Source organism: Schizosaccharomyces octosporus (assembly GCF_000150505.1).
Source record: "Schizosaccharomyces octosporus yFS286 unplaced genomic scaffold supercont6.1, whole genome shotgun sequence".
NCBI lineage: Eukaryota > Fungi > Ascomycota > Schizosaccharomycetes > Schizosaccharomycetales > Schizosaccharomycetaceae > Schizosaccharomyces > Schizosaccharomyces octosporus.
Genome location: NW_013185619.1, coordinates 107826 through 135749, shown reverse-complemented (window position 1 = coordinate 135749; position 27924 = coordinate 107826). Strand labels below are relative to the sequence as shown.

The 27924-nt window shown below is 37.9% G+C and overlaps 13 protein-coding genes across 13 annotated transcripts; 9 read left to right on the top strand and 4 right to left on the bottom strand.

The window, feature by feature from the left end:
• The first annotated feature begins 44 nt into the window (after positions 1 to 44).
• On the top strand, positions 45 to 2090 carry SOCG_02682 (histone deacetylase complex subunit Rxt2). Its single transcript, XM_013161173.1, has 5 exons — positions 45 to 88; positions 137 to 171; positions 217 to 341; positions 401 to 509; positions 560 to 2090. Exons 1-5 carry the CDS (start codon positions 63 to 65, stop codon positions 976 to 978), a joined length of 714 nt encoding a protein of 237 aa, XP_013016627.1. The 5' UTR covers positions 45 to 62; the 3' UTR covers positions 979 to 2090.
• SOCG_02681 (argininosuccinate synthase) lies at positions 2024 to 3415 on the top strand. The gene has a single exon (XM_013161172.1). The coding sequence runs from the start codon at positions 2119 to 2121 to the stop codon at positions 3349 to 3351; it is 1233 nt and encodes a 410-aa protein (XP_013016626.1). The 5' UTR covers positions 2024 to 2118; the 3' UTR covers positions 3352 to 3415.
• Positions 3416 to 3728: 313 nt separating this feature from the next.
• SOCG_02680 (nuclear membrane organization protein Apq12) lies at positions 3729 to 4070 on the bottom strand (the record flags this gene model as incomplete). Its single annotated transcript, XM_013161171.1, has 1 exon — positions 3729 to 4070. One exon carries the CDS (start codon positions 4068 to 4070, stop codon positions 3729 to 3731), a length of 342 nt encoding a protein of 113 aa, XP_013016625.1.
• Positions 4071 to 5121: 1051 nt separating this feature from the next.
• Positions 5122 to 6405, top strand: SOCG_02679 (branched chain amino acid aminotransferase Eca39; the record flags this gene model as incomplete). Its single annotated transcript, XM_013161170.1, has 1 exon — positions 5122 to 6405. The coding sequence occupies one exon, from the start codon at positions 5122 to 5124 to the stop codon at positions 6403 to 6405; it is 1284 nt and encodes a 427-aa protein (XP_013016624.1).
• Positions 6406 to 6926: 521 nt separating this feature from the next.
• On the top strand, positions 6927 to 9615 carry SOCG_02678 (nucleoporin Nup107; the record flags this gene model as incomplete). The annotated part of the gene is made up of 5 exons (XM_013161169.1): positions 6927 to 6992; positions 7148 to 7350; positions 7398 to 7490; positions 7549 to 7657; positions 7702 to 9615. 5 exons carry the CDS (start codon positions 6927 to 6929, stop codon positions 9613 to 9615), a joined length of 2385 nt encoding a protein of 794 aa, XP_013016623.1.
• A 405-nt stretch (positions 9616 to 10020) lies between these two features.
• Positions 10021 to 12947, top strand: SOCG_02677 (ATP-dependent DNA helicase Rhp16b). Its single transcript, XM_013161168.1, has 3 exons — positions 10021 to 10971; positions 11012 to 11065; positions 11104 to 12947. Exons 1-3 carry the CDS (start codon positions 10135 to 10137, stop codon positions 12808 to 12810), a joined length of 2598 nt encoding a protein of 865 aa, XP_013016622.1. The 5' UTR covers positions 10021 to 10134; the 3' UTR covers positions 12811 to 12947.
• SOCG_02676 (peroxisomal biogenesis factor 11) lies at positions 12889 to 14185 on the bottom strand. The gene is made up of 4 exons (XM_013161167.1): positions 14025 to 14185; positions 13946 to 13975; positions 13229 to 13713; positions 12889 to 13185 (listed from the first exon to the last, which is right to left on the bottom strand). The coding sequence occupies exons 1-4, from the start codon at positions 14067 to 14069 to the stop codon at positions 13029 to 13031; spliced, it is 717 nt and encodes a 238-aa protein (XP_013016621.1). The 5' UTR covers positions 14070 to 14185; the 3' UTR covers positions 12889 to 13028.
• Positions 14186 to 14220: 35 nt separating this feature from the next.
• Positions 14221 to 16842, bottom strand: SOCG_02675 (alanine aminotransferase). The gene has a single exon (XM_013161166.1). The coding sequence runs from the start codon at positions 16050 to 16052 to the stop codon at positions 14508 to 14510; it is 1545 nt and encodes a 514-aa protein (XP_013016620.1). The 5' UTR covers positions 16053 to 16842; the 3' UTR covers positions 14221 to 14507.
• Positions 16812 to 18253, top strand: SOCG_02674 (19S proteasome regulatory subunit Rpn7). Its single transcript, XM_013161165.1, has one exon. The coding sequence runs from the start codon at positions 16879 to 16881 to the stop codon at positions 18100 to 18102; it is 1224 nt and encodes a 407-aa protein (XP_013016619.1). The 5' UTR covers positions 16812 to 16878; the 3' UTR covers positions 18103 to 18253.
• Positions 18254 to 18411: 158 nt separating this feature from the next.
• SOCG_02673 (horsetail movement protein Hrs1/Mcp6) lies at positions 18412 to 19636 on the top strand. The gene has a single exon (XM_013161164.1). It carries the CDS (start codon positions 18525 to 18527, stop codon positions 19578 to 19580), a length of 1056 nt encoding a protein of 351 aa, XP_013016618.1. The 5' UTR covers positions 18412 to 18524; the 3' UTR covers positions 19581 to 19636.
• Positions 19637 to 19811: 175 nt separating this feature from the next.
• SOCG_02672 (BRCT domain-containing protein Brc1) lies at positions 19812 to 22553 on the top strand (the record flags this gene model as incomplete). Its single annotated transcript, XM_013161163.1, has 3 exons — positions 19812 to 19892; positions 19938 to 20075; positions 20127 to 22553. 3 exons carry the CDS (start codon positions 19812 to 19814, stop codon positions 22551 to 22553), a joined length of 2646 nt encoding a protein of 881 aa, XP_013016617.1.
• Positions 22554 to 23015: 462 nt separating this feature from the next.
• SOCG_02671 (uncharacterized protein) lies at positions 23016 to 25107 on the top strand (the record flags this gene model as incomplete). Its single annotated transcript, XM_013161162.1, has 6 exons — positions 23016 to 23097; positions 23143 to 23270; positions 23332 to 23574; positions 23628 to 23753; positions 23794 to 24056; positions 24096 to 25107. The coding sequence occupies 6 exons, from the start codon at positions 23016 to 23018 to the stop codon at positions 25105 to 25107; spliced, it is 1854 nt and encodes a 617-aa protein (XP_013016616.1).
• A 55-nt stretch (positions 25108 to 25162) lies between these two features.
• Positions 25163 to 27918, bottom strand: SOCG_02670 (G2/M B-type cyclin Cdc13). Its single transcript, XM_013161161.1, has 2 exons — positions 27715 to 27918; positions 25163 to 27443 (listed from the first exon to the last, which is right to left on the bottom strand). Exon 2 carries the CDS (start codon positions 27143 to 27145, stop codon positions 25712 to 25714), a length of 1434 nt encoding a protein of 477 aa, XP_013016615.1. The 5' UTR covers positions 27146 to 27443; positions 27715 to 27918; the 3' UTR covers positions 25163 to 25711.
• Between the last annotated feature and the right edge of the window lie 6 nt (positions 27919 to 27924).

Sequence of the window (27924 nt, the reverse complement as noted above, 5' to 3'; positions counted from 1 at the left end):
ACAAGTAACAAGACGAGAGCGAAATATTTACGTTCTTATACTGGTAAACTCTGCCAAAATCAATGAAACAATTAGAGGAACAAATTGAGTATGAATGCATGTTAGCCATGAAACAATGATTAACAAGAAACGTTAGGAGGTTCAAGGAAGCTCTATTTGAAGATTCTGATGGTAATTGTTCATCAGTATAGACACTTTGACTAACGGTTTGTTTAGCGGCAGACTCGGATTCTTCCATAGGAGAATCATTAACGAATCGTGGATTAAAGAGAAAAAAGAATTCTAAATCTGCCTATTATGGCTCTATGGGCAATTCGAGGGGTACTTCTGTCGACGTCGACGTAAGAAAATTTTAGGAATTACCCGCTGTAAAAGTCACTAACTTTGGTATCTTGTAAAGTACTATAGTATTGGAAATACAAAACGGGGCGTTATTTCACATTATCGAAGGTGCTCTGAACCAGAATGGTTAGACCATGATAATCCTTACCACGATATTAACATTAATGGTATGGACACTGATTTCATGTTTCGAAACTTAATTAACCGTAACATGTAGAAACCATGGCTCCTTTAGCGAACCCCCAACAGATCTTTACCCATCCTGGCATTGCATACATCTTTGAACAGAATTATCTCGATGTTTTAGCTGCTTCCGCACATGAAAGCATCTCTTCTGAACATAAATATGCTGCTCAGCTCCAGCAATTACTGTCGGCTTTATTAGGCGACGATCCGTCTCTCACAGACCCACCTCATGAGGTGTTTGGGATTACTCCGGAACAGTGCAAGGGTCTTACAGAAACTGTACAGAAAGCTCTTGAGAAAAGTAGAGAGTTTATTCGGTGTTGGTCAAATGTACGAATGGATTTGCTACGCGCAATCCGTTTTAAAGAAAAAGTTTTGACTTATTGCCAAGGGGAAAACTATGATGGTATGATGAATCACGAGGACAAGGATCCTCAAAAAAATGAATAATACTTTATAAAAATTGATGTCTTTTGTCTTTCCTATCACGTTATGAAATGCTTGGGGGACCCTCAAGGCCTTTTACTACATTATATATACGTTTCTCTGTACATTAATTGTCTCATTTAATGGATTAGTGAATTTCTCCTCTTCAGATATTTGTTTTGTTTGAATCGACTTGTTCACTTATTTTTGACGATATGAGGATTTTGCAAAGATATTGAACTTGAAAATGACTCTTTTTTTTATTTTTATTTTAAACAACTTCGGTATATTCAAGATGAACATGAAACTTGGACGCTTTGCACTATGAAACGCTATCATCTGAAAGTCGATCAAATTAGCCAGAGCAAGTAAATCCTTATACTTAACCGAACCTTGCTATTTATTTATTTTTTTACCAAGATCACTTTGACATGACAATGTGATGAAAAAATTTCCATTGGGACATACTGTATCCAGCAGAGCTTACGTGGTAATGAAAAATTCTCTTTGCGAGCCTGCTCAAGATGAAACGAATATCATTTAACTGTTTTCCATAATGGGCGTTGCTTACACCTGTTACATACAATATTTCTCTGCTTATACTTTTAAAGGACTATTTCAAAAAGGCGATTGATCGTCGGCATCTGTGAGTTCGGAGATCATCGTCCTTATACTGTCCCATTTTTTCACTTAAAATTTCACCAAGATACGATCTTTCATTTCATTGCCCAGTGTTAACGCATCGTTTTACGATTACCGAAACTAGATTGCTACCCTATAAAAATTTAAGATATAGATTTTAAAGGTGATACACTGAAACAAACTGATCAAAGATACGATCATCAGAAGGCTTCTGATCTCTGAAATTATATATATTGGCTTCCTCTGAGCTGATCTATTCCTTTAATTCTCCGACTTTTTCTTTTTTTTTTGTTCAACCCTTTCCTAGAAAAATACTGCACCTTGGATTGCAGCCTTAGTTAATTGTGCGACCTAATTCCAAGTACATCTGATTTTTGCACTTCATCGCTAAACATCCTTATATTACCGATCGCATCTGTATCATTTAAGTCAAAGCAATTTGACCATCACTGTCATTATAACCTCTTCAAATACCGGAGTTTATAATTTTTTGATTTTTACCCTACCTATTAATATCTAAAAATGCCTGAAGACGTTAAGCGTTGTGTTCTTGCCTATTCTGGTGGTTTGGACACCTCTTGTATCCTTGCCTGGCTTATCGAAGAAGGATGGGAGGTAATTTGCTATATGGCTAACGTTGGCCAAGAAGAAGACTGGGAAACTGCCCGCCAAAAGGCAATGGGCGTAGGTGCCAAGAAGGTTTACATTGAAGACTTGCGCGATGAGTTCATTCACGACACCGTTCTTCCCGCTGCCAAGTGTAACGCTATTTACGAAAACGTTTACCTTTTGGGTACTTCCCTCGCTCGTCCCATTATTGCTCGTCGTCAAATCCAGATTGCTGAGAAGGAAAACTGCATTGCTGTTTCTCACGGTTGTACTGGTAAGGGCAACGATCAAGTTCGTTTTGAGCTTGCTTACTATGCTTTGAAGCCCGATATCCAAGTTATTGCTCCCTGGCGTCTTCCTGTTTTCTTCGATCGTTTTGCTGGACGTACCGACTTGTTGAACTATGCCGCTGAAAAGGGTATCCCTGTTACTCAAACCACCAAGAAACCCTGGTCTATGGATGAAAACATTGTCCATTGCTCCTATGAAGCTGGTATTCTCGAAGACCCCAGTCTCGCTCCTCCTACTGACATGTGGACCCTTACCGTTGATCCTAAGGATGCTCCTGATGAAGAGGAGGAACTTGCCGTTTACTTTGAAAAGGGTAACCCCTGTAAGTTAGAATGCAAGGACGGTGAGTTCACTGATGTCGTTAAAATTTTCCATCAATTGAATACTATTGCTCGTCGCAATGGTGTTGGTCGTATCGACATTGTCGAAAACCGTTTCTCCGGTTTGAAGAGCCGTGGCTGTTACGAGACACCTGGTTTGACCATCCTCCGTTCTGCTCACATGGATTTGGAGGGTTTGACTATGGAACGTGAAGTTCGTGCCTTGCGTGACCAATTCGTTACTTTCAACCTTTCCAAGATCCTCTACAACGGTCAATACTTTTCTCCCTGCACTCGTATGCTTTTGGCTGCTAACGATGTTTCTCAAGAAGTCGTTAACGGTGTCGTTAAGCTTGCTGTCTACAAGGGCAATGTTAGTGTCCGTGGACGTAAATCTGACACTGCTCGTCTTTACGATGAGAAGCTTGCTTCTATGGATGAACTTGGTGGTTTCGACCCTACTTGGACTTCTGGATTCATTCAAATCGAATCCATCCGCTTGCGCAACTCTGACGAAGGCAAGCACTGGCTTTAGACGTTTGGTATATACGGTTACCCAATTTCGTATCAATAATATTGTATTTTTTGTTCTGACGGTATGTATACAATTTGTAGATGAGCTTGTATCACTTTAAAACAAATAAATGTAAGTGGATTATGAATATATAGTAGTTAAAAGAATGTTCAGAGCTTATAGGGCATACACAGTTCGACATAAGCACTTTTCACTTATACGTAAGGACCGAGTGCTATTCTCATAGTGAATTCAAGGACGAGCAGTACGACGGTGAATAGAATTTGTACGGTATTCTAGCATTGAAAACTTTTTAAAAGATGCAACGAAGAAGATAATGTCTATAACCTGCCTGCAAGAAAAATCATAAAAGTGAGTCTCGTTGGAAGTGATGAATATCATTGACCATTTAGGAACCAGTAGACACCGACACAGACCATTAGCAAGAAGAAGGAGATAGTAGCTAATGTTCTGAAGAGTGCTAATGCAATGCGAGTGGCTCTGTTGACTATGATCAAGGATATATATAGAACGAGAATGAGTGTCAAGATATTAATGAGCGAAGGAAGAGAGAAAGGCTGTTTTCTTTTATATAGAGATTTAAAAAAAGAAGATTCATATTGCTCAATATTTTTACTGACCTCCTCAACTTTCTGTAAAATTTGATCTGGCTGACTCGTCAACCCATAATCGATCATGTATTTGGCAATCAAACCCCCAAACACCTGTGTTAACGCCATTCTAAATGCAAGAAGAAAAGAAAAAGAGTTTGGTACGGAAATTTGGAGTAACGTAGCAGATACTAAGTCTTCAGTGGAGGTATGTTTTGAAGTAAGATCAAGCACTAGTGAACTGAAAATAGACAATACTATTAGGGCTTATGATAGAAAACCAATGAATACTTTTTAATTATGAACTAAAGTTTTAAATCCGAGAAGCTTTTGATACAGTTATTCTACCTTGACATCAAGAATATCAAACGAAGAATTGTATCCTCTCAGGAAAAGATTAAGGAATCTGATCTCAATCTCTTCAGCTAATTTATGTGAAAAGACATTCGTCAAGTAAGAAAATTATGCAGTCTTCATACATTCACTCAATGCAGGTTCCTGGTGCCAGGGCTTCACTGCGAAACAGCTAAGCTATAAAGGTTTTAAGGTATTGATGAAACTACTTTTAAAGCCCGAAAGGTAGGGACATGGTTCTTCTCACCAGCCGGTTCTTTACCAGGTTTCGCTGCAATTGATTACATACAGCTTTTGCCTACTCCAGATATCAAAGTATCAAGTCCTTTTCTTATTCTTCACAATTACTCTGGTCAAACCATTGTCCCAATGTTCTGAATTCCACATCATGAATACAAACCCTTCTCACCCTTGCAACTCTCCAAGCACTATCCAGAGCCATGGTTCTCGTTCTATGTGAGTATTAACTGCCAAACAAGCAGAGTAATGTCATTCTTTTTTTTTGTCTAAAGCATTTCTACTGGATTTATTTACTAAAGTAGTGAGTGCTTTTCCATTTCCTTGATGCATCAATTTAAGACGACCTAGGGAATTCTCAGTATAATCCTTCTGATAGAACCTAGCACCGTTCTTTTACCATCTGCGTCTAAGACACAGAAGCTAACGGCAAAGATATAAACCAATTTCAATTGTTGCGAGTCCTCGTTCCAACTCCCTCCGTCTACCAACTCCAACTAGAGCAACGAAGAAATAAACCCATTTCTTGTAAATTTCGCTGTTCACGAGTCAAAAAAGAATCCTAAAAAAATTTTCTTTCGATCATATAATGAACGCTTCTTCTCTTGCCAATCGGAGTTTAAAATGCGCTGGCAATGTCCGGATGATTTTACCTAGAAAATTTCACTCTCGTTTACCAGGCACTGTACAATTGTCGAAACTGACCGGCGTTTCCCGTATTCGTGAAATGAGCTCTTCTTCTGCTACTCGTTCAGCACCTAAACCCTTAGATGCTTCTAACATCATCTTCAAGAAGGCCGAACAACTCAAGCCTGTGCCCGACTGGAGCACCTTGAAGTTTGGCAAGGAATTCACTGATCACATGATGATTATGAAGTGGAACAAGGAAACCGGTTGGGGTACACCAGAAATTGTCCCTATGCAAAATCTTAGCTTCCACCCTGCTACGAGTGTCTTACACTACGGTTTCGAATGCTTCGAAGGTTTGAAGGCCTACAAGGATGACAAAGGTGTCCCCAGACTTTTCCGCCCCAACAAGAATGCTGAGCGCATGTTGTCCACAGGTACCAGGATTTCCCTTCCCGCTTTCGATACCAAGGAATGGAGCGAAGCAATCCGTAAGTTCGTTGCTACTGAAAGCCGCTGGGTCCCCGACAAGCGTGGCTTCTCCCTTTACCTTCGCCCCACATTCATTGGTACCGATGCTGCCCTCGGTGTTCACCATTGTGAAAATGCTATGATTTATGTCATTGCTTCTCCCGTTGGTCCCTACTACAGCTCTGGCTTCAAGGCTATCCGTCTCTGTTGCTCCGAAGGTGCTGTCCGTGCTTGGCCCGGTGGTACTGGACAATACAAGCTTGGTGGTAACTATGCTCCTAGCGTTTTGCCAGCTGCTGAAGCTGCCGAAAAGGGTTTTGCTCAAATTCTCTGGTTGTACGGTGAAGAGGATTATGTTACCGAAGTTGGTACTATGAACTGCTTCACTGTCTGGATCAACAAGAACGGTGAAAAGGAAATCATCACCGCTCCCCTCGACGGTATGATTTTGCCTGGTGTCACTCGTGACTCCATTCTCGATATTGCTCGCGAACGCCTTGTTCCCCAAGGCTGGAAGGTTACTGAAGGCAAATATTCCATGAAGGAGGTTGCTCAAGCTTCCAAGGAAGGTCGTCTTTTGGAAGTCTTCGGTGCAGGTACTGCTGCTTTGGTTTCTCCCGTCAAGGCCATCAACTACAAGGGAAATGAAATCAACGTTCCTTTGCCTGAAGGTCAAGAAGCTGGCCCCATTACTTCTCAAATCAGTAACTGGATCCTTGATATCCAATACGGTAAGGAGCCCAACCACCCATGGAGTGTTCCTGCCACATACTAGGAAGCTCCGAGTTCATCCATCATTTTGAGAAACCTCGTCGTTCTGTTATATTGGCGGTGCCGAATTTTTGCCAACCGATATATGATTAGAACCTATCTTTTAGTAGTAAAATAACATATATTGGCTTTTGTTTTATAGTTTTAGAAAATTTTAATAAATTATTGGTATTGGTATGCATGTGGTAGCACAATCATTTGAATGAAAATGGTACAATAAGTTTTAGTCTTACCTGAATCATTTCATGTTATTACAATACTTTTAATTCCTTCAGACTTCACAGTGAAATTCAAGTGTGGGCTCCGTGTATTCAATCAAATTGAAATGGTCATTGTCCTATCCTAAATATGAGAAAAAAACCGAGACGCAATTTGATTTGAAAAAGAGATCTCATGTTTTCTATTTCTTTCACTTTATACATTAATTTCAAGTTCCTTGAAATTCAATTCCTTGACTAACCTATACTAGTCATCAGAACATGCTCTTTCTACCAGCACATTAGAAGAGTTTCACTCACATTGAACATGTCCCAGCATGTATCAAACGATGTTTCTAAGTTTACTATAAGTCGCGGAAACGAAGATTTAAGCGTATGAAATTAAAAACCATTGTGTTGCCGTGAAAAGTAAACGTAGAGTACTGACTTTGAGTAGCATACTAGTTTTCAAGAACTTGTGCAAATGGAAAAAGATGATCAAGAGGTTTGTTGAATTTTAAAAAACTTTTTTTCTCTAATAGTTTCTAGTTTAATGAGGATGTCATGCTCTTAGGACCAAACGGTATGAATGATCTGGTTATCTTTTCAAGACTAATACCTGAAGAAACGCCCGTTACTTTTGAGCTTGGAGATGAGTTTGAGTCATTTGCGAATACGTTTTTAGCAAATAAAGACGACTTATTCTCCAGTGAAGGATTACTGACAAGCTTTTATAAGCTTTGCGAAGAAAAGTATGTACAATTTCAGACACTACCCTATATGAACTAACGTCTATTAGATATTCAAAAGCCAGTAAAGAGGAAGATGAAGAATTAATGAATCATTGGGGTTTGGAATTACGCACATGGGATTTGATACAGAGGATCTATTCGTACGGGGTTTTATTGTTTTATTACGATTTTTTAATACTAACATTTTTCTAAAACAAGATTTCGAAACTCGGCGCAGGACCAATCTATATCTTCACATATGTTTTCTTCCATAGCTGTCTTAGAAGAAGAATTCTATTCCAAATATCCTGCTGCTTTTGAAAATCACGTATGTTAAGTGATATTTTTAAAAATTCTATTAACACTAAGTAGTTGGTATTCAATTGGTTACGCGATAGTCCTGTTCAAGAACCTGACATCGAAATCCGGGGTAACCGCTGGTTCTATACTCGTGAGAATATTAAGAAAAATAGCCGGACACATTCCAAATTTTCTTTAGAAAAAAAAGACGAGAGTAACGTCTCAAATTTGGACCCAGACGCTGACATTCGTGATGAGCGCCGCCTTGACGAACGAGATGATAACTATGATCGCCAATTTATCCGGGTTGCTTTCTCGCTCTATCGAGCTGGTGATTTCGAAGGTCTTTTGGACTTGTGCAGAAAAAGTGGAAATTATTGGCGTTCGGCATCCCTGCAGGGTGCATTTGAGTATCGTAATAGCGTGATAGATGAAGGCTTGCATTCTGAAACTTTAGGTAATAAAAGAAAGGAACTTTGGAGACGGACATGTTTTGCTTTAACAAAAAACAAGCGTACCGATGCTTATGAACGTGCTCTGTATGGCGCCCTCTGTGGTGATTTGGAATCCGTCTTAAATGTCTGCACATCATGGGAGGATGCTCTCTGGGCATACTATAACAGTATGAATCAATATCATTTGGACGTGTACCTTTCTGATAAAATACCTCAACCAGATACTCATTTGCCGCCTATTGATAGCGGAATCGGATTAAGCCCAGAAGTTATTTTTGAAGCTTTAGATCAATTTCCTCTAGAAGAGGTTCGTACTTCTGCTGCCCATCCATTAAGAAGATTACAAGCTTATATCATCTTAAATCAAGTTGATAAATTATTCACCTTAGCTCACCAACAGCTGGAGGCTGTACGAGCTGGAAGTACCGAGGGCATTTTAGAACTTACTAGTCCATCAAGTCTTCGAATTATGGTTCACCTGCTTCTTTTTATGAGAATAGCAGGCATTCATGTTGATGCTTATATCTCGGATTCTATAATACAGTCTTACATTGAGCTGCTAGCCAGTTCAAAGAAGAACTCCTTGGTTCCCCTATACATTCCTTTCCTTTCAGATCATATTCAATATGAAGCATATGCTCGATTTTTAAATCTTATCGAAGATGGAAATCCTCGACTTGAGCAGCTCAGACTGGCGAAAAAGTTTGAGTTAGATATTGATAGAGCTGCTTTGATGAGTGTTTCACTTGCTTTTGAGAAATTTGCCGATGATGCAGAGCATTCGATTGAAATAAATCTAAAATCTCTAGACGAGCCAGTGCCCTTAGTTCATACAAGGTTTATATCAACCTTAGAGTGGTTGATTATAACTTGCCAATCTGACGATTTGCTAGTGTATGCAAACTGTGCCTTTCGATATTTCTTGTCTAGGGGAGAACTAAATTCTGCATATTTATTGTACACACGCCTTCCAGCTGAAACACTAGATGTTTTGACTACAAGTGAAATAGCTGCCGATAATAGTTCAAAAGTACAAACAGCGTATGAATTTATGAATTATCGTGCTTTATGTCGAGCTTTTCATGTGCATGAAGAATGGAATAAGTTAATGAATGAACCGATTTTGAATGACACCTCTTCAACAAAAGCTAGTGTTGCTTACAAAGAATGGAAAAAGTCTCTTACACTTACATCACGCAGATGTATAAAGCTGTTTACTGAGCTTCTTCGGGCTAATTTCCTTCACCCATCAACTATGGAGTTGAACGAAGATGAAGAAAAAGAACTCTGCAATAAGTTGTATCGTATTCGAAATATATATGTACCCGAAATTATTTTAAATCTTCATGGTGTTTATTTCCATAATGAAGACTATAACGGCTGTTTTGCTCTTGCGAACGAGGTAGCAGGAGAGGATCTTAAGCTTTATCATTGTCTTCTTGAAAGCGGAAGAATTGAAGAGTACGCCGCTAGTTTAGGTGTTGTTGGAGAGCATAGCCTTACTTCTTCTGAAGGAATTTTTAGCATTTAGATTTACGCAGATGAAATAAAAATTACTTCCCTCTTTTTGTTCTAAACCCTTTCCTGTAATATTCGCTTGCATCTATATAGAAAAACATTATTATTTCTAAACTACCCTAGCTGTTATCCTACTGTAATAACTAACTTTTATATACAATACTTACTCACTGTCAGTCTTCATCGGGTGCTTTAGCTATGGCTAAGAAATTCGATCTTGAAAATTCTTTCATAAGACTATTAGAATTGATGGGAGTAAAATAGAAGATATAGATGGATTGATTACATTCTTGCCTTGGGCTTATACTCGTATATTTACTTGAATTGAAGATTCAATAACAACTAGCAATCCTTAGAGAATATATACTATCGTTTTAAAGCTTTTTTCATTAAATTAAAAAATTTATAAATAGTATACCGACAATCTAAAAGACATCGCTCGATTATACAATGAATTTCGTATTCAACCTAATCATCGCGCTTGGTACGCAAAACAAACATTGACATAGTAGTGAACTAGATACCGCCAAACATGACAGAGAATGGTCATAAACAAAAGAATCCTTTAAAGCAAGCTTCTGACAGTGGAAAGCGCAGTACCAAACCGCAAAGAGAAACAATAAGTCGACATGCAAGTGGATTAGACAATCTGAATGACCTTGCAAAAGATCTCCCAAAGTTGACAAAAGAGCCGGTAAATACTTCCAAAAACAAACATTCTTCGAATTTCCGCGCCTTGCAGAGCTTAGGCAAACAGGAAATACAAGTGAATTCGCCAAAGGCCGAATTGCCTATTGTATCACCAGAAAAAATAGATGCCATCTTCTCTCCAAAATCGAGGACGAAGACTCCAGTAAAATCACCACCGAAGACGCCTTCTCGTCCAAAACCTACCGAAACTGACAAAAAGCATTGGGACGTAGACCCATTTGCTCCCATACCAGTAAATTCCTCCGCATGGAAATCATCTTATAATAAAAATATAAGAAAAATAAGCAAACCTACTTCAGAAAAACCTGCTAGCGATGCTTTTGTCATCCAGACACCAAAGAACGATGCACCAACATGGTTGAATTCGCCGGTTCAACCAAAGACACCTAGTTCTCCCATTTCTACGCCTCCTCGAAGAAACTATGGAATAGATAAATTTGCTTCCGAAGATTATGTTGATCCTGAAAAGACTCAGGAACTTTTAAAAGACCTCTTTGCAGGATCATTCGTCGAAACCGAACAGAATCTTGGACAGGAGAAAGAGCAATCTATCAAAGGGTTGAAGCTATCTTTACTCCCTCACCAAATACAAGGACTGCGATGGTTGAAGAGACGAGAAAATGATGATCATGATGACGAGGAAAATTATACGACAATCGTAAGTTTAAGTTTATGTCTTAACAGATACTAATTATTAGAAAAAAACATCAGAAAAAGAGAATAAATCTTACGGTGGTATCCTTGCTGATGATGTACGAAAGAGTTTGTCTATATTATGCTAATCATAAAGATGGGTCTAGGGAAAACTATACAGACAATTTCGTTAATTCTATCACATCCATGTCATGAAGAACTGTTGGAGACAATTCATAATAAAGGATTTTCTTTCAAACCCTGTCGGTCTACTTTGGTGATTGCACCCTTGAGTTTGATAAAACAATGGGAAGAAGAGTTACACAGTAAAAGCAACTTAAAAGCTTTGGTGTATCATGGTGCGAACAGAAAGACATATCTAAACTCTATAAATGATTATGATGTGCTTATCACTACTTACCAGACCCTCGTTTCAGAAAACGCGCCCGAGAAGAAAGATGAGAGCTGTAAAAGTACACTCAGTTTGTTTTCCTTTTTATGGTGGAGGGTTATTTTAGACGAAGCACATACAATTAAAAATAAGGCTTCCAAGACCTCTGTCTCATGTTGCTCTTTGGAAAGTATAAACCGTTGGTGCCTTACCGGCACACCACTACAGAATAACTTGGATGAAATATTCTCCTTAGTTAAATTTTTGAGGATACAGCCTCTGAACGACTCTTCCACATGGAAAGAACAAATAACACGCCCAGTCACCCAAGGAAAAGGACAATTAGCTATCGAGCGCTTACGTGCTTTTCTTTCTGTCATTATGTTGCGAAGGACAAAAAAAATACTTCAAGAATCATCTGGAAAGCTTGGAGATGGAGGGCTTATGAAGCTACCTAAACGAATAGTTGAGAAAATCAGTTGTGAGTTCAGCGAACGTGAAAAAGACTTTTATCATTCACTAGAAAAGAAAAGTGAAAATACCATGTCAGAATTCATAAAGACTGGAGAACTTAACAGAAATTACACAAATGTCCTATGCTTGCTTCTTCGTTTACGGCAAGCATGTAATCACCCGAAGCTTTTAAGCACACATTTAAGGAATGATGTTGAAGCGCTTTCTGTTTCAACGATGAAGATGGACAATAAAAATGGTCTTTCTGATCAAGCTGTCGACGATGTCACCTCTATGCTTGAGGGGATTGAAATTGGTCACAACAGTAAAATACGTTGTGAAATATGTTATACGATACTTCCTTTAAATGCGAGTGCTTCATTTTGCGATAACTGTTTGGCGAACATAAAAAAGCTTTCTGACAATCCTTCTGAGGTAGCAATGGATCAAGAAACATACATGTCATCTAAAGTCAAAAAAATTTTCTGGCTTTTGAAGGGAGATACAAAGTCAGAAGAAGGAAAGCGTGCACCACCTGGAAAGACAATTATATTTTCTCAATTTACAACTTTCCTTGATGTCCTTGAATCACACCTAATTGCTTCAAAAATTAAGTTCGTCCGTTACGATGGAAAAATGAGCAATCCTGCTCGTGAGGAATCTTTGCGAAAACTAAGAGATGATAGCGACGTACAGGTATTACTTTGCTCTTTGAAATGTGGAGCGCTAGGCTTAAATCTAACATGTGCTAATCGTGTAATACTCTCCGATTTATGGTGGAATCCAGCCATTGAGGAACAAGCTATTGATCGAGTTCATAGGATTGGACAAAAAAAGGATGTCTTTGTATACAAGTTGGTTATTAAAGGTACGATAGAAGAAAGGATTCTCACTTTGCAGGAAGAAAAACGATTGATTGCTGAAGGTGCTTTAGGAGATGGCAAATCAAAAGTAAATTCAGGAAAACTCACAATGAGCGACCTTCTGTATCTCTTCCATAAAAAAGCTGAATTGGACTAATTGGGATTCTCTAAAATCTCTTTACGATTAATGAATTTTATAGTTAACGAACCTGATGATGTCCTTCTTCTACACCTCAATTAGGTACATTATTCTCAAATCCGGAAAAATAGATTGGTTTACAAATTTAAAGTTAGCACTATTTTATTAATATCATATATTGGAAGTAAACCAACATTTACATTCAAAAGCGACTAAATAGTAAAGAAACCGTCTAATTAAGATGACCAAGTCTTATAAAGACCCATTAAGCTTGTGGTAATGCCGGTCATAGCAACAACACCTTCATCTAACTTCAAGATATCCAACTCAGCCAAAGGAATTAAGGCATCTAGTGCGTTTTGGACGGCGAAATAGACGACATCATGTTTTTCCCTAGGTAATGTTAGTGGAAGGAAAGAAATACAATCAAACATACTTGATTAACGATTCAACAGATGCTTCATGTTTCGTTTTACCGGAATCAGAGGCTTGAATCGACTTCAGCTGTTCAGATACTTTTTGGTAATTATACACGCCTGCGAAACAAGAGGAGACCAAGGCGGCAGCTAAAAATTGTTTGCTCAGGGTAGAGACAAACTTATGGTTGGGGCACTTGATTAATTTTGTTTTTTGTAACCAACCGATCAATTCCATTGCAGAGTAACCAGTAAAAGCAAGGTCCCTAGTCAGCTGAATCGAAGGGAGAGCAGCTTCAGACGAAGAAATTGGATTTTTTACTTGAAGAGTGCCGAAATAGGACTTGGAAAGATAATCAAAAACCTTACCAATACTAAAGAGTTTTCTGGCAAAAGAAATCTGAGATTCTAAAGAGTCCCACTTGTTGACGGATTCCAAAGAGCTTCCATTGTAGTAGAGACGCCAAGCAAGAAGCTTTGCAACAAATTGCAAGGTTCTAAAAGACTAGACAAATGTAAGTTAACGTTCAGTATCGAAGAATGTCACGTTTGTTTCTGTTGATATAATTCCTCAATTAATAAAAGTAAATAATTATTTTCTATGAATATAACTGGGAGAAACCATCAGATATCCCTTTCATTATCCGATAGCGTGAATGCTCTTGGGTTTAATACACAGCAAACAGTAGCAGAAGAGGTATGACATTCTTTAAATAGCAATATTAAATATAAATTACCTTGTCTCTAGCCGACATAGAGTTCAGCATCTGAAGAGCATAGTTAGTATCTAAGATTCTGAGTGTTTTCGTTTCATACGCGTAAGACGTGTGCATATTGAGATGTCTCGAAAATAACAGTCATTTTTTATAATGAATTTTAATCAAAAATATAACTGAGTATAGTTGTTGGAATTTGGTGTTGTATGCAATCTACTCTTATAGAGAGCGTTGAAGTAAGATGATGTTCATCACTTATCGATACGAATATAATCTCATAGAAGATTTTTCTTTTTCCTTTTGGGTATTTAAAAAAAGTTCATTTATTTAAAACTAACTAGGAAATTCATGATAGCTACAAGGTTTGTAAAGTTGAAATGTATATCATAATATCGTAAAAATACACGATTCAAAATGAAGGAAAACATACAATCAAATGGCATGCTGAGTTATTTCGGACTCATTAAAAAGTATTAGAAAACGTTATCATAAGAAAACTGAGGGAGTAGATAAATCTCACTAGAATGATGAACATGTTGAGGAGGTATCATTATGGAAGCAAAAATGAACCTGGTATGCGATCCTAATTTTCGTAATCGTTTATGATAGCATTATGAGCCTCAACTAAACGTTCGACGTATTCAGATCCTTTTGCTAAAAAGGTAATTCGGACGTGGTAGTCATTTTCTTTTTGACAAAGACCGCTTCCAGGAACTAAACATATGCCAGTACGCTCCAAAATCCGTAAACAATAAAGCTCATCAGGTTCAATGTTACTCTCATTCGCTTCTCGAACGAGCTTTTGTGGTAAACGAATATTAGGATGTAAATACATTGCACCATGAGGCTCTTGGCAAGTAACATATTTCATGCGCTTGGTAGCTTCATACAGTATTTGGCATTGCTTTTCCATGTCTTTGTGAATATTCTCAATTTCCTGGGAATACAATTTATAACTGGGTTCACCTGCTTTCGGGGGTCGTACTAGCAAATCGACAAGCAGTTGACCCGTCACTGGGGCACAAATATCAATGGTTGCCAGCTTTAAAATTAAATCTTTTACAAAGGAAGGAACGTTCATGATATCGATGTAGCCACCTCGTTGTCCACACTCACCAAACTGTCCTTTACTAACAGAGTTTATGCATATGAGAGAAACCTTGTCCCAATCCGAGTCTGGTTCGCGCGTTTCAAGGTCACATAACACTTTACGAAACGAAGTAAACTTCTTTTTGAACACGTTGTTTTGATAAACCTCGTCGGAAATAACGACAAGACCTTTTCTTTTTGCGAATCGGAGCATCTCTTCGATACATTCTTCTGACATACAGGTACCTGTTGGGTTTCCTGGGTTGATGAATACGCATAGGCGAACGTTTGTTCCCTTCTTTGACTCGTCTTCATACGCTTGTTTGAACTGCTCGACGTCTACATTCCACTCGTCCTTTTCAGACAGGTAGTACAACACTGATTTTCCATGCAAAAGATCCATTAAGGCTCCGTAAAGAGGGTATTGAGGACTGGGGAGCATGGCTCCTTCAGACGATCCTGTAATAAGTAAGGTCATGATTAGTTTAGCTCCTTGAGTGGCGCCGCTTGTCAAGTAGATGTTGTCAGGATGACAAGGATAGTTATCCCGCTCTTGAATATACTCTGCTACATGCTTGCGAACAATCGGGATTCCCTGGGAATCGCTGTAAGCTCCAACGCTGCCTGTACCTTTCAACAGCAACTTGGCCCTCTCAACGACATCACTTGGGAAAATATTTTTGAACCAAGGTTCATGGGCATGATCTAGCAAAGCCGGATACTGGCAGATGGACAACACCTGACGAAGAAAAGTAATGGGTAGCTGTCCAAACTGATGTGGATTACCGATATTTGCATAAATTATATCTTGAAACGGATAGGCATCAGGTTTTTCCAGCAGGGCCTTTTGGATTTCCTCGGCAAGAACTGTCAAAGGCCCACGAATCGCATAATTGGCTTGTAAAACTTGCTGATTCAAATTGGAAACGTTAGTGAAAGCGTTAGGAAGGTAATTGTGCGAATGCATTTTTTTTATTAATGCTTTGCAAAGGACAAACGGCTTTGACTGATAGATTCGCTTCTTATAATGACCAGTCATGGGGTCCTTTCTCCGTTCTTCCGATAAGAAAAATTCTTTCACTATAACCTCTGAAAAGCTATTTTTTGAAGTATTTCATTGTTTCATTATGAGAAGCCATTTGAACTTTTGCATACCTTTTGTTTCTGTATAACCCGACATATCTTTTTCAAGTATAAATCGTTATAAAATCTCGAAATAGTATGATACTGAGAAAGGGCTTTTGTGAGTTTTGGAATTCATTTTTACTATTTATTGTTGATTTATATTCTCCTAGACCTACGAGTGAAACAGGAAATACTTAACTGAGTTGATTTATCTCTCAGGTGTACGTACAATTTGAAAGGAGTCTTGGTCAAATTAGGAGCCTTGCCATAAAGAGAGACTTTAACTTCTCTAGTTTCATTTTCAGCTATTCACTTTGGTTTAAAAAAGGGAATTTTGATGTTTCGAAGATCTTCCAGGCCGATCCATTTTCCTTATTCCTATAGTTAGCACGCCTGCCTATCTATGACAATTCAAGCAAGACGACGGAAAAGTCAAGTAAAATAATAAAAGTATTTGATTAGTTTGTTTTCAGTACTTTGGCTTTTACCATGCAATTGATTTTCCTTGTTTGTATGAAGGCCATCGGACTAGGATCGTCATTAACTACTTTTGAATGCTTTTATCGAAACTGTACTTCTATACATCTTAAAGTACATTCAGTCAACAAATACACAAGATTGGCTTGCCAAGTCGTACTTATTTCGTATTTTCACAATTTACTTACATGTAAATAAAAGTAACAATATGGTGGTGTTACCTGAATCGGTGTAGAACGATTCCAGAGGTAGACAAGAGCCAAATGTGTCATCCACTACCACCTACAAAGACAATGAGTGAGAAGGCAAGAGTGATATCTGATTTGACGATTTCTCAGGCGATATATGAGTTATCAAACAGCTTTTTGGAAAGAAAGCATGAAAAAGCACTGGAAACCCTGTTCTCAGCGATTCGAGAAAATCATCTAGCACCTCTTTATCAATATGTCTGTGAATATGAGGGCACAAAGTCGAAAATAGACCAGGATGAGTCTTTTCTCAATCAAATGATACAAGAAAACAACAAGCGTATCGAAGAATACGACAAAGCACTGGAAGATGCCCAAGAACTGAACGGTGAACATGAAATTCTAGAAGCTATGAGAGGCAAGGCATACTACTTTGTCGATATTTGTGATAGAGTACGAGGTGTACAACTTTGTGATGAAATTTATGATCGAGCTACTTTGACGGGCATGAAAATTGACGTGTTGTTCTTAAAGATTCGCCTAGCTTATGTTTACTCTGACATGAAGACTGTCAGTCATTTATTAGAAAAGATGAAGCCACTAATTGAAAAGGGAGGTGATTGGGAACGCAAGAACCGCTTGAAGGCTTACCAAGGTATTTACTTGATGTCAATTCGTGACTTTTCCGCTGCCGCCGATTTGTTGCTTGACTGCATGTCTACCTTTTCTTCAACTGAATTACTACCTTATTACGACGTTGTTCGTTATGCCGTTATTTCTGGCGCCATTTCTTTAGACCGTGTTCATGTAAAATCGAATATCATAGATTCCCCTGAAGTCCTTGCCGTATTACCTCAAAACGAGTCCATGTCTAGTTTAGAGGCATGCATTAATAGTCTCTATCTCTGTGACTATGCTGGCTTCTTCCGCACTCTTGCTGATGTCGAACAAAACCATCTCAAGTGCGACCAGTTCCTTGTTGCTCATTACCGATACTATGTTCGTGAAATGCGAAGACATGCTTACTCCCAATTGTTGGAGTCTTATAGTGCTCTTAGCATTGAATCTATGGCTGCTGCCTTTGGTGTCTCTGTTGAATATATCGATCGCGACCTAGCATCCTTTATTCCTGGCAATAAAATAAACTGCGTGATTGACCGTGTGCGTGGCGTCGTTGAAACAAATCGTCCCGATGAGAAGAATCGCCAATATCAAGAAGTCGTGAAGCAAGGAGATGTATTGCTCAATAAGCTTCAAAAATACCAAGCTACTGTTATGCGCGGTGCCTTTAAAGTCTAAACAATGGGGATTTTTCGTTCTATTTAAAAATATCGAGTCACTGCTGTAAACAAGTGTTTCCGTTTGTTGATGCTCATGTAATGAAAACTGTTCTGCGTATGACTGCCCACTGGAAGTTTTACAAATAAATCTTTTTTAACGTTCTATCCCATGCTGTTTTGTAATTGTATTTTGGTCTACTTAGATCAGTTTATTCAACCATTCGTAGGCCATTATAAAGATAAATCCAGTGCAAGTTATTCTTAATTTCCTTTTAATATACTTAACCATTTTATTATTCATAGATATATATTTGCGTCGTTTATGTTGAAAGGTATGAGACGCGTGTGATCTGAGTATTGTACTTGCCTTCAACCTATTACATAAAGGGATTGGGAATTTTCCATTTCTCTCCTTTTCATAACAAATTATTGAAATCAAACATGAATTTAGAAGATTTATTGCAAGCTTCAGGTTCTCCAGATACGACTTGTGTACCATCATCGCCAATTTCATATTCAAAAGACGAGAAACTAGACAATCCACAAAGCGAGAAACTGTCTAGCAAGGAAGATGTAGACTTATCTGAGAAAACTATTCGATTTCTTAAATTACAGATGAATGCAAAGGGAATTATTGACGCGTTTGAACGCGATTCCCTACAAAGTTCATTGGAAATAAAGAATTTAAAATTACAACTGGATGAAGAACGAAGATTAAATGAACAATTTAAAATAAACACGATGGTGAAACTTCAAAGGACAATTGAACAATTAGAAAATGAAAACCATCATCTTCTAAACCAAAATGAAGAATTACTAGTCCTCAAAAATGAACATGAAACGAAACAGAAATTATTAAAACAAGATATTACAACACTTGAAGAGAACTATAAAGCATGTTTCGTACGAATCGGGAATTTGGAGCATGAAAATTCTACTTTGAAAACTTCATTGTGTAATCAAAGTAGGGATGTCGGGCAGGGGTCTCATGTAGATACGGAATTACCCAAAGATTGGAGAGAACAGTTTAAAGAGAAAATCAAACCAAAAAGGTCCTTGGGTCATCACAATGTCCGGCTACGTGATGTTAAGTTACAAGAGGATTCCCAACGAGAAAGGAAAAGGGATAGGGAACATGTAGAATCTTGCGAAAATAAGAGTCAAGCAGACACATTTTTCCCAAGGGTTACGGAAACACGTTCTCGAATTCTCAGACTTCAAGAATCGTTTTCAGATTTGGAATCCCAGCATGACTCTTTCCGACAAATTTGCGATTCTTTAAGGCAGAAGTTAAAAACTGACTCTAGTAAAACCAAGCAAAGACTCTTGAAACTAGAAAATCTTCTTCAAAATCGCTCTCCTCCATCGTACACATTTTCCCTAAGTTGCACACATCAGTTTCCGCATGACTCTCGTGCAGAACAATTCACTAAAACAAAAAACGAAACTCATAATCAAGTATTCACTCAAATTCCCATGCCTTTCGATGCCTCATAGGATCGTGACTAACTTGAACAAACATTCTACATTTATTAAACATTAGTTTACGAGTAATGCAATTATTTTATTTATTTATTTTTTGTTAAGTTATTAATACACTTCGTGTAATCCTTAAATGTCGAATGTCAATTAAATTTACTTAGTAGAAATACTATCCTAGCGTAAACAACCTTGAAGTTTTCCAAAAATTGGTTTTGGCAAATTATTTGACTCAAACGTTAAATACGAATGCAAGCTGAAGAAAATGATACTTTAAATGGTTTATTTAAGTCGGTGGTTGCCGTTTTAGATGCAGACGATTCAAATATTGTATGATTGGCCTGTTGGATAATAGCTAACTGAATATTTTCAAAGAAAAAATTGTTTCTTCAAAATGGTGGTAATATTTTGAACTATCCTTATAATTGGAAATTGGCTACGCATGTTATAGGAAACGATTTCAATTCTCCAGTTGTTCAAGAAGGCGCTCGAAGGTCGCTTCGACTTGTTAAGGTATGTTAATACCCTTATGCACTAATCAAATCTAACGTTAATACCGGCCAGACAAAGTGGATTGAGGATTGCATCGATAAAAATGCGTTGCTCGATTATGCGCCTTACAGTAGCAATCCATATCTTATTTTCAAAGGGATTTGTGCTACCACTTGTGAAATAGACCCATTCTTGGCCTTTTTAATTGATGATTCATTAGAAGTTCTAGGAGGGAAGTTCACCCCGGTATTAATAAAGTCTATAACGCATGTGTTTTCTTTTGATGGAGAGGGTCCAAAATGCAGAAAAGTTAGGGAGAAAGAAAATGCTGACATAAAAGTGATACATCCAAGGTGGGTCTTAGATTGTTTAATTCATGGAAGATGCATTGACCAAAAGCCCTATTTATTTCCTAGTCTTTCTTTTCCGCGGAAACCGAAAGATACTCTTAATGAAAATTTGTTATTTCGGAATGTATTTTATAACAAAAAATTTTTTTTTGCTAGCGATTTGAATCTTTCTACGGTAGCCAAACAGGCTATATACAAATTTGCTAGAAATCTAGGAGCTGACGTAGCTGACTCAACTCAAACCTGTGATGTTTTCATAGGTTTCCAAAGAGAAACAGATGAATTTAGGATGGCCTCTGAACAGAAGGCCACTATTGCTACTATCAGTTGGCTATTGAACAGCTTTGTACTGGGATCTTGGAAGGATCCTCTACTGGATGCGCTTCATTTTCCTTTACCTTCGAAGAAATTTCTTAAGGGGCAAACGATTGCTCTGACGAATTATACGGGGAAAGCTCGAACGTATTTAGAGAAGTTAATTGTAGCTTCGGGGGCTTCTTATACGAAAAACCTCAAACCCACCAATTCGATTCTGATAGCTGCTTCTTCGTATGGACAAAAGTTTGGTGCTGCCAAGGTTTGGAAAATTCCATCAGTTTACCATACATGGCTATTCTCTTCTTTCAGAAGCCTTTCTGTTGAACCGTATGACGATTTCCCCGTCCCTCTTGATGAATCTTACATGGATTTTTTGCTTCCATGTAAATTAGAATCAAAGCTCAACTCAGTGATAGTGGATACCGAAGGTTCTTCATGTAATGGTAACGAAAATATAGTAAACACTACTACAAATCAAAATATGCACTCTAAGCCTCCAGAAGCAATTGAAAACGGAGTGAATAAAGAAGAAGAGGATAACAAGCAGGAAGAACACAAGGATGAATCACATGAAGATACTACGCTATCTCCGGAAAGCACCTCCAAAGATGTTATTGTAGAGGACGACTTACCTAGTATCAATGGTCCGGTCATGTCAAATCGGTCCTTTGTTAATAACGATGTATCAAATGAAAATATTCAGATGGATAATAAAGAGGGAAATTTGAATTTGGTTTTAGATAACATTACACCAGATGCGGATTATGAGCACAAAAAATCTGACACAGTTCATGTGTCAGAAGAGATGATGAATCCTGGAGCTCAGGATCAGAAGGAATCTACGTCTACACCTTTGTTAACACCTGCTGTTATCATTCCTTCGTTAAAAGATGTTTCTAATTCAGCGGAAGATCCGCAGGAACTTTCCGGGCATGACTCTACAGCAAATTCTTCAATTCCTGGATGGAGCCAAGTAAAAGATAACGCGAATACTGTTGCTTTAACTCAAGAACGTTCAAGAAGTAAGAGAAAATCAGCTTCTATGGCGCTTTCCATGTTGCAAAATGTCGTAATGCCAGATGTGGTGGCATTTGAACGTGAAAAAAGATTAAAAAAACAAGTTGACATCGCTATCCCAGAAAAGCCTGTATCTCAAACTATAACGAATGCTAGTTCCGCTTCACGTGAACGGCGATATGTTGTTATTACTGGTTATGAAACAAAGCCAAGTTCTGATGATCTTAAAAAAAGCAACATAATAATCACGTCGAATCCTAGCAAATGTACTCATTTAGTCGCCCCTAGGATTTTACGTACGGCGAAGTTTTTATGTGCTATACCGAAAGGACCTCAAGTAGTGACCATGGAATGGCTTCAAGACAGCATCAAACAACGGCATCCTGCTCCAGAAGATAATTATCTTTTGAAAGATGAGGAAAAAGAAAAAGAAATATGTTGCTCCATACAGGATTCTTTGAAACGAGCCAGAGAAAAAGGACCAACTCTTTTAGAAAACTACGTGATATATTTGACAGCAAAAACAATTGCTCCAGCGAATATCTCGGCTGTCACGAGCATAGTGAAATCAAATGGAGGATCTTGTTCTACGATTAATAGCTTTAACAAGCGACTGACAAAGCATTTGGAAAACGGAAATATAATCATCATCACTTGTCAAGAGGATAAACATATATGGAAAGACATTCTATCCTCATTTGAATTATACCAGAACGCATTCCTCCAAAACTATGATTGGCTTATGAAAACGATTTTGAGACAAGAGTTAAATACTTCAGAAAAAGTTGCCAGTGAATTTTCTCAAGGTAATTAAAAGCAATTTTATAGACTAAATGAAAAATTCGGTTTCTAATGGTTTAATTATATCTGTCCAACTAGATGGCGGCTTTACAGTCTTACTCTAGATCAATTCTTTTTATGAGTATGGCACACATAGTATGACTATATCTTCAGGCTAAGTCAAAGATTTTTGGTTAAGCGGGTGTATATCAATTCATTTCTTCTACTTAAACTAAACTAGTTTTAACGCATCTAATTGAGGCTTCAATTCTTATTATGAACAATACCGGTTATGTGTGATAGCAAGACTACGATACTTCTTAGGCATTGCAAATTCACTTCAGGATCCCAGTTTCCATCAGTAAATCAAAATTTTATAAAATGAAAAAAACTGGTCAATTATCTAAAATTTAATGGATATTTGATCAATTGACTGAATAAGAAACGAACAATCTTGTTTTCTACTGAGTGGTCAACTGAATGTCAAGCAGATACTATGGCTAAACATAAGTCTTCCAGAGATACTTTGCAAGTATCTAGAGATACAGATACAAAATTTAATGACCCTAGTTTTCGCCGTATGTCGTTATTAAGGGAATGATCAACTAACACAGAGTCTGCAGATGAATGCGTATTACCTTCCTTTAGTGACGAATCGGATTTCGTACGTTTTTTTCAAAGGTTTACATTTGCAATTAGAAAAATAGAGCGGCGGACTCTTTCTAAATTCGAATATGATCAGGCGTCAGGTGTACGTGCAATTTTGCTTTCTTCAAATCGAGGTATACTCGAAGCTGACTATATTTTTGAAGAAATTATTTTTAAATAGCGAAGATACATTGAGAGCTCGTATTGCTCTGGACTCTCTGCAATTGTTGTTATATGCCAAAAAACAGAACCATTCCAGCAAGAGAGCTCCGAAGAAATTCTCAGAAGGCAAGAAAAAAGTTTATAATCTTCAGGAGAATCTGGAAGTAAACAAAAACAAACGTGAGAAAGCCCTATTAAAAAAACTATATCAAGAGTTGGATTTATCGTTGGCGTTTCCATGTGAGGTAAATACATACTTAACATTTTTTGATTTTTTAGCTAATTTTACTTTTTCTAGGGATCGTTTTTAATTCCATTTGATGACTTTGATGTCTACGAATATTTCGGAGGAGAATCTTTGGTATTTTTGAACGCAATTCGTATCAGATTTCGATGCTACATTGATTACTCTCCAAATTTATCCGTAAGGAAAGTGTGGTAATTACATTACTTACCCATTCTAGCTTATACATATTCGTTGCCAAAATCCTTCAAGTCTCAAACAGGCGTTGCACCATGTGAAATTGTTTTACTTTGAACAGGCATCCTATCATCGTCTGAAAAGGTCACACCTCAACTTGCATGTACTTGATTTAAATCATACCTGTTCGAATTTGAAAATATTTTATGATCGGGAGTTCGTTCTGTCGAGGAAGTTCCTTCCTAATCGTATCCATTTACGAGGAATTCCTTCTCTTTCTTCTTCTTCCGCGGAATCATTGGAAAAGTATGAAGTTCTTGAAGACTGAGTGCTGACTTTATCTAGGATTCGTAACGATAATGTTCAAACCATAAAGAATTACACCTTAGCCTCAATTTTCAACGTTTATTTGTATATTGGGGTTATTTTCATGCGAGTCAAAGTTGGTGTTCCATTATTTGAGAGGCTAAAAATTGGGGAAAATGAAACCAACACCAATTCGATACAAGATGCATCTAAAATTTTGCTGGAAAAACAAACCAAATCTTCCTTTCTTAGATATTTAGCACCTAATGATGTTTCCGAAAGGATTCTTTCTTCTTTGGAGTCAATTAAAGACATAAACGGAAAGCAAGTATTTGAAGCATTCGGAACAGATCCTCTTATTGTTGCTCATTTTACGCTAACTGACATTCATAATTCTAAAAAGATACTAACTGCAGTTTGGGATAAGCCAGTCGGACGACCCAATATTTGGTATGTTGAAAGCAGCATGAAGGATACTCTGAGTATCGTGCATTGTAATCTGAATTCCCTTTCCTGGAACCTTAGCATCAAATATGGGGAGCATTTCAATGATTCTAAGGCCTACGGCAGTTTTGCGTCTTCAATTATAATGGATAATAAAGATCGGATTTACTTCTTAAACACTGCTGAGGTTTTTGTCGAAACTGTTGCTGTGAAGCTGAAAAACAAATTTTATCACGTGCCCTCTGGTTATCATTTTCATTTGTCTCGCTTTGAAACTCATTCATTGGGAAAAAATACATATATAGATTCTGATACGCAACCAGGAATTCAGGTATATCGGATTGGTCAAGACACTTCCTTGCTCCGTTATGGCCTATCATTCTGGGACTCCAACTGGGATCGCATTTTTGCGGAGAATCAGCAAAGATCCTCTGGAAGTCCTCCTACCTACAAGCCAACCCTTCAAACATTTTTTCCAGAAGGGATCGAGGCATTCATTTTTCATTCTCAGTCTATTGTTTCACAAGTGGCCACTCTCGCTAATCAGCTCAACGACAATCATAATATATTTGAGGCGGATAATTCTGTAAGTGCCTCTATAGTTTAGCTTCTTCACTCATGCCTTTGCCCAATTCGTTAGCACTTATGGCGCCAAATTCTATCTTTATTTTCGCTTTTATTTTTCACGACTTAAAGAAAATAATCATTATTATTACTATATTTGAACAATACGATAAGAGCAAACTTTTCTAGTAGTCTAGAGGAAAAATATGAACTCCATCCTTATAGCTCAACTGTATAATTTAAATAAGCTGTGAAACTAAAAAAGTACCTATTGCCGTCCAGAAATCATTAAATCTTCAAATAAGAATTCGAATTGTATCGAGAAAGGAAAGCCGGTGAAAGCGATGAACCAATATTTAAAGTATTATCAAACCATAAAAGCTCCGAAAGCAAAAGAAATAAATTATTATAACCTAGATAATACGCTTCTGCTGTCGTAACTAGGGAGTCCTTTAAAGATAGGTGGGTAGAATTAAACAAAACGAAACATTACGGGCGGTAGTCGTGCAAACGCAACACAATTACGGTTAAAACAAAAAACAATAAACATGCACGCTAGAAAAGGATTATTCAAATTAACCAGTTCCCTGAGTGAATACTAGGACAACAATATGGTCAGGGTTCTTGTAAGTAGATTTAGAATGTCTTTACCAGCTCTCATCCCTCATATCATGGTGTATGCGCTGCTCTTGATGGTATGCATAGTCTTCATCGATATCATCTTCCAACGGCATTGAATTCTTTTTAATCCAGTCACGAACGAACAAGCTGGCTTTCATAAATTTCTTAGAAGCATACTTCTTGAAGAAAGCCTCGTGTCGGACTGGTTTCTGCAAATAATTAATCATTTTCTTCACAACTGAAATAAGTTCATGTTCCTCATATCCAGAATAATGTACAAGATTACGATTCCAAACACCGCGTCCAAGCATTTCTCGGGCCAAATACATAGCTGCCGCACACTGCTGAGAAGGAGGATAGGGTAACAGCCTATGATCTAAGAGAGCTATTTCAACGAGATACTTAGCAACTGTTCTTGTTTGGATGTCATAATAATCGGCTTTAGAGATACGTCGTAAGAAGTTCATAGGATTGGGAAATGCAAGATTAAACTCCAAGACGCGTAGTATATATCTTTCAGCTTGAAGTATGTCCTCCTCATCATAACTGCCATCAGCCATATAAACGAAGTTTTGGACGGAAGGACACATAACCTCTTCATATTTACTAGCAATGAACAAAGCAGCAATTCCCACTAGTTGTAGTTTACCAAGAGAGCAAACACGTAAAGACAAAAATCTATCAATTATGTTAACGGCCAGAAAGAGTGTCTCGGGAAGTAAACGGAAACGAGAGTGTACTTCAATGATCCAATCTGTTAGGATGCCACGCATCTTCCAAGCAAGCTCTCTTTGACGATCCATGTAGGTGGGAGAAGGCATTGTTTCAATTTCTAATTGGTTAAGATACTGGAAGATATCAACAACATATTCAGAAACCATGAGAGGATCAGCCCAATCTTCGGCGTCTAAGTCATCCCAGTCTTGCACTTCTGTCTTTTCAGCAGCAGCATTTTGACGCATAATTTCTTGAAGAGGAATGCGCTCTTCGGTATCCTTCTTTAGTTTCTTTGAAAGAGCTTCATTTTCCTTGGCATAAGTTTCTGCGTGAAGCTCTGTTACAGGCTTGGTCGTAGCCATATCCACAGGATGGGCAGCTGAAAAAGATGACAAAGAATTAAGGGCGGAAGGTTGGCGGCGTTTCTTCGAGACAGGTTCATCATCAACCGCTTTAATGGTGTCCTGTCTTTCCTGAGGGCGATGAATTGGGTAAACAGCATTGGTGTGTCGAACATTTGTACTCTTGCTCGCGAGTGGAGCGTTGGCTTCTTTGGAATGGAAATTTGATACATCATCCAAAGCGTGACGTTTTTTGTTAGACGTAGATGTAGAGATGGTTTTCTTTCCTGGAATTATAGCATTTTCAGATGAATGCATAAGATGTTTCGAAGGATTGTTCTCGTCGTGGTTGCTCAAGGCGTTAGCCAAAATGTGCTGACGGGTAAGGCGTCTAGTAGTCATTACAAAAATACGAATATATCAATATAAACCAAATGAAAGGAGTAAAGTAGGATATTAATAAAGAGAAAGAGGCGTTGCGGTCTTGAAGCAAGAAGTTTTATAACAACTCGGTTAGGAATAGTTGACACACTTTGAGTATAGGATGTAAAAGAACGTAGAAAAAGAAAGACGAGGGGAATTCGAATCGAAGAACTAAACTTTACACCTTAAAAAACGGGAGCCTCCAACGCTAGACAGGAAACGACTCACCGGGAATCCGGAGACTTTTGAATGAAAGCTAATGAAAGAACTCAGTTCACTACAGCAGTTAGTACGATATTTGCGCAACGATGGTTGGACCGGGAATACATCGTCGAACTAGTATCTCTTTTTCTTGGTTTTTTGAAGGAGTTTTTGTAAAATCGGTTAAATAACAAACTCGTTAACCCGTCACTTCCTGATAGCTGTCTATCTTCATTCCTTGAAATACCTAAGGAAGAAAATTTTCAACGGTATCTTTTCAGATCCTTCAAAAACCCAAGCTAGTTGTTTTTTCCATTCTTAAATGCATAACTCTATCCCATACTTACAAAGTACTCAAGCGAGTTTACGAAGGTATACAGAACTGTCTACTTAACCAACAAAGTTCCGTTTCTTAATTTCGCTTCCAGCTTTTCAAACAATACGAACAGTCTAAACCTGTTTTTAATTCTTGCTTGAAAAAAATGAGCGTTTTAGGTGTAATAAAGGAAATTTGGCCGGGCGTTGGTTAAAGACAAGTTTGGTTCTTGGAGTGGAAA

Excerpts from the sequence above, each read along its gene's own strand:
- SOCG_02682 (XM_013161173.1), top strand. The coding sequence starts at position 63 with ATGAAACAATTAGAGGAACAAATTGA. Across the intron at positions 89-136 it reads CAATTAGAGGAACAAATTGA|GAGGTTCAAGGAAGCTCTAT; the intron begins GTATGAATGCAT and ends AAGAAACGTTAG. Across the intron at positions 510-559 it reads CCACGATATTAACATTAATG|AAACCATGGCTCCTTTAGCG; the intron begins GTATGGACACTG and ends CGTAACATGTAG.
- SOCG_02681 (XM_013161172.1), top strand. The coding sequence starts at position 2,119 with ATGCCTGAAGACGTTAAGCGTTGTGTTCTTGCCTATTCTGGTGGTTTG.
- SOCG_02677 (XM_013161168.1), top strand. The coding sequence starts at position 10,135 with ATGACAGAGAATGGTCATAAACAAAAGAATCCTTTAAAGCAAGCTTCT. Across the intron at positions 10,972-11,011 it reads AGGAAAATTATACGACAATC|AAAAAAACATCAGAAAAAGA; the intron begins GTAAGTTTAAGT and ends ACTAATTATTAG. Across the intron at positions 11,066-11,103 it reads GTGGTATCCTTGCTGATGAT|ATGGGTCTAGGGAAAACTAT; the intron begins GTACGAAAGAGT and ends CTAATCATAAAG.
- SOCG_02676 (XM_013161167.1), bottom strand. The coding sequence starts at position 14,069 with ATGACTGTTATTTTCGAGACATCTCAATATGCACACGTCTTACGC. Across the intron at positions 13,976-14,024 it reads AATATGCACACGTCTTACGC|ATGCTGAACTCTATGTCGGC; the intron begins GTATGAAACGAA and ends TATGCTCTTCAG. Across the intron at positions 13,186-13,228 it reads TCTGTTGAATCGTTAATCAA|GGAAAAACATGATGTCGTCT; the intron begins GTATGTTTGATT and ends AACATTACCTAG.
- SOCG_02675 (XM_013161166.1), bottom strand. The coding sequence starts at position 16,052 with ATGACTGGTCATTATAAGAAGCGAATCTATCAGTCAAAGCCGTTTGTC.
- SOCG_02674 (XM_013161165.1), top strand. The coding sequence starts at position 16,879 with ATGTGTCATCCACTACCACCTACAAAGACAATGAGTGAGAAGGCAAGA.
- SOCG_02673 (XM_013161164.1), top strand. The coding sequence starts at position 18,525 with ATGAATTTAGAAGATTTATTGCAAGCTTCAGGTTCTCCAGATACGACT.
- SOCG_02670 (XM_013161161.1), bottom strand. The coding sequence starts at position 27,145 with ATGACTACTAGACGCCTTACCCGTCAGCACATTTTGGCTAACGCCTTG.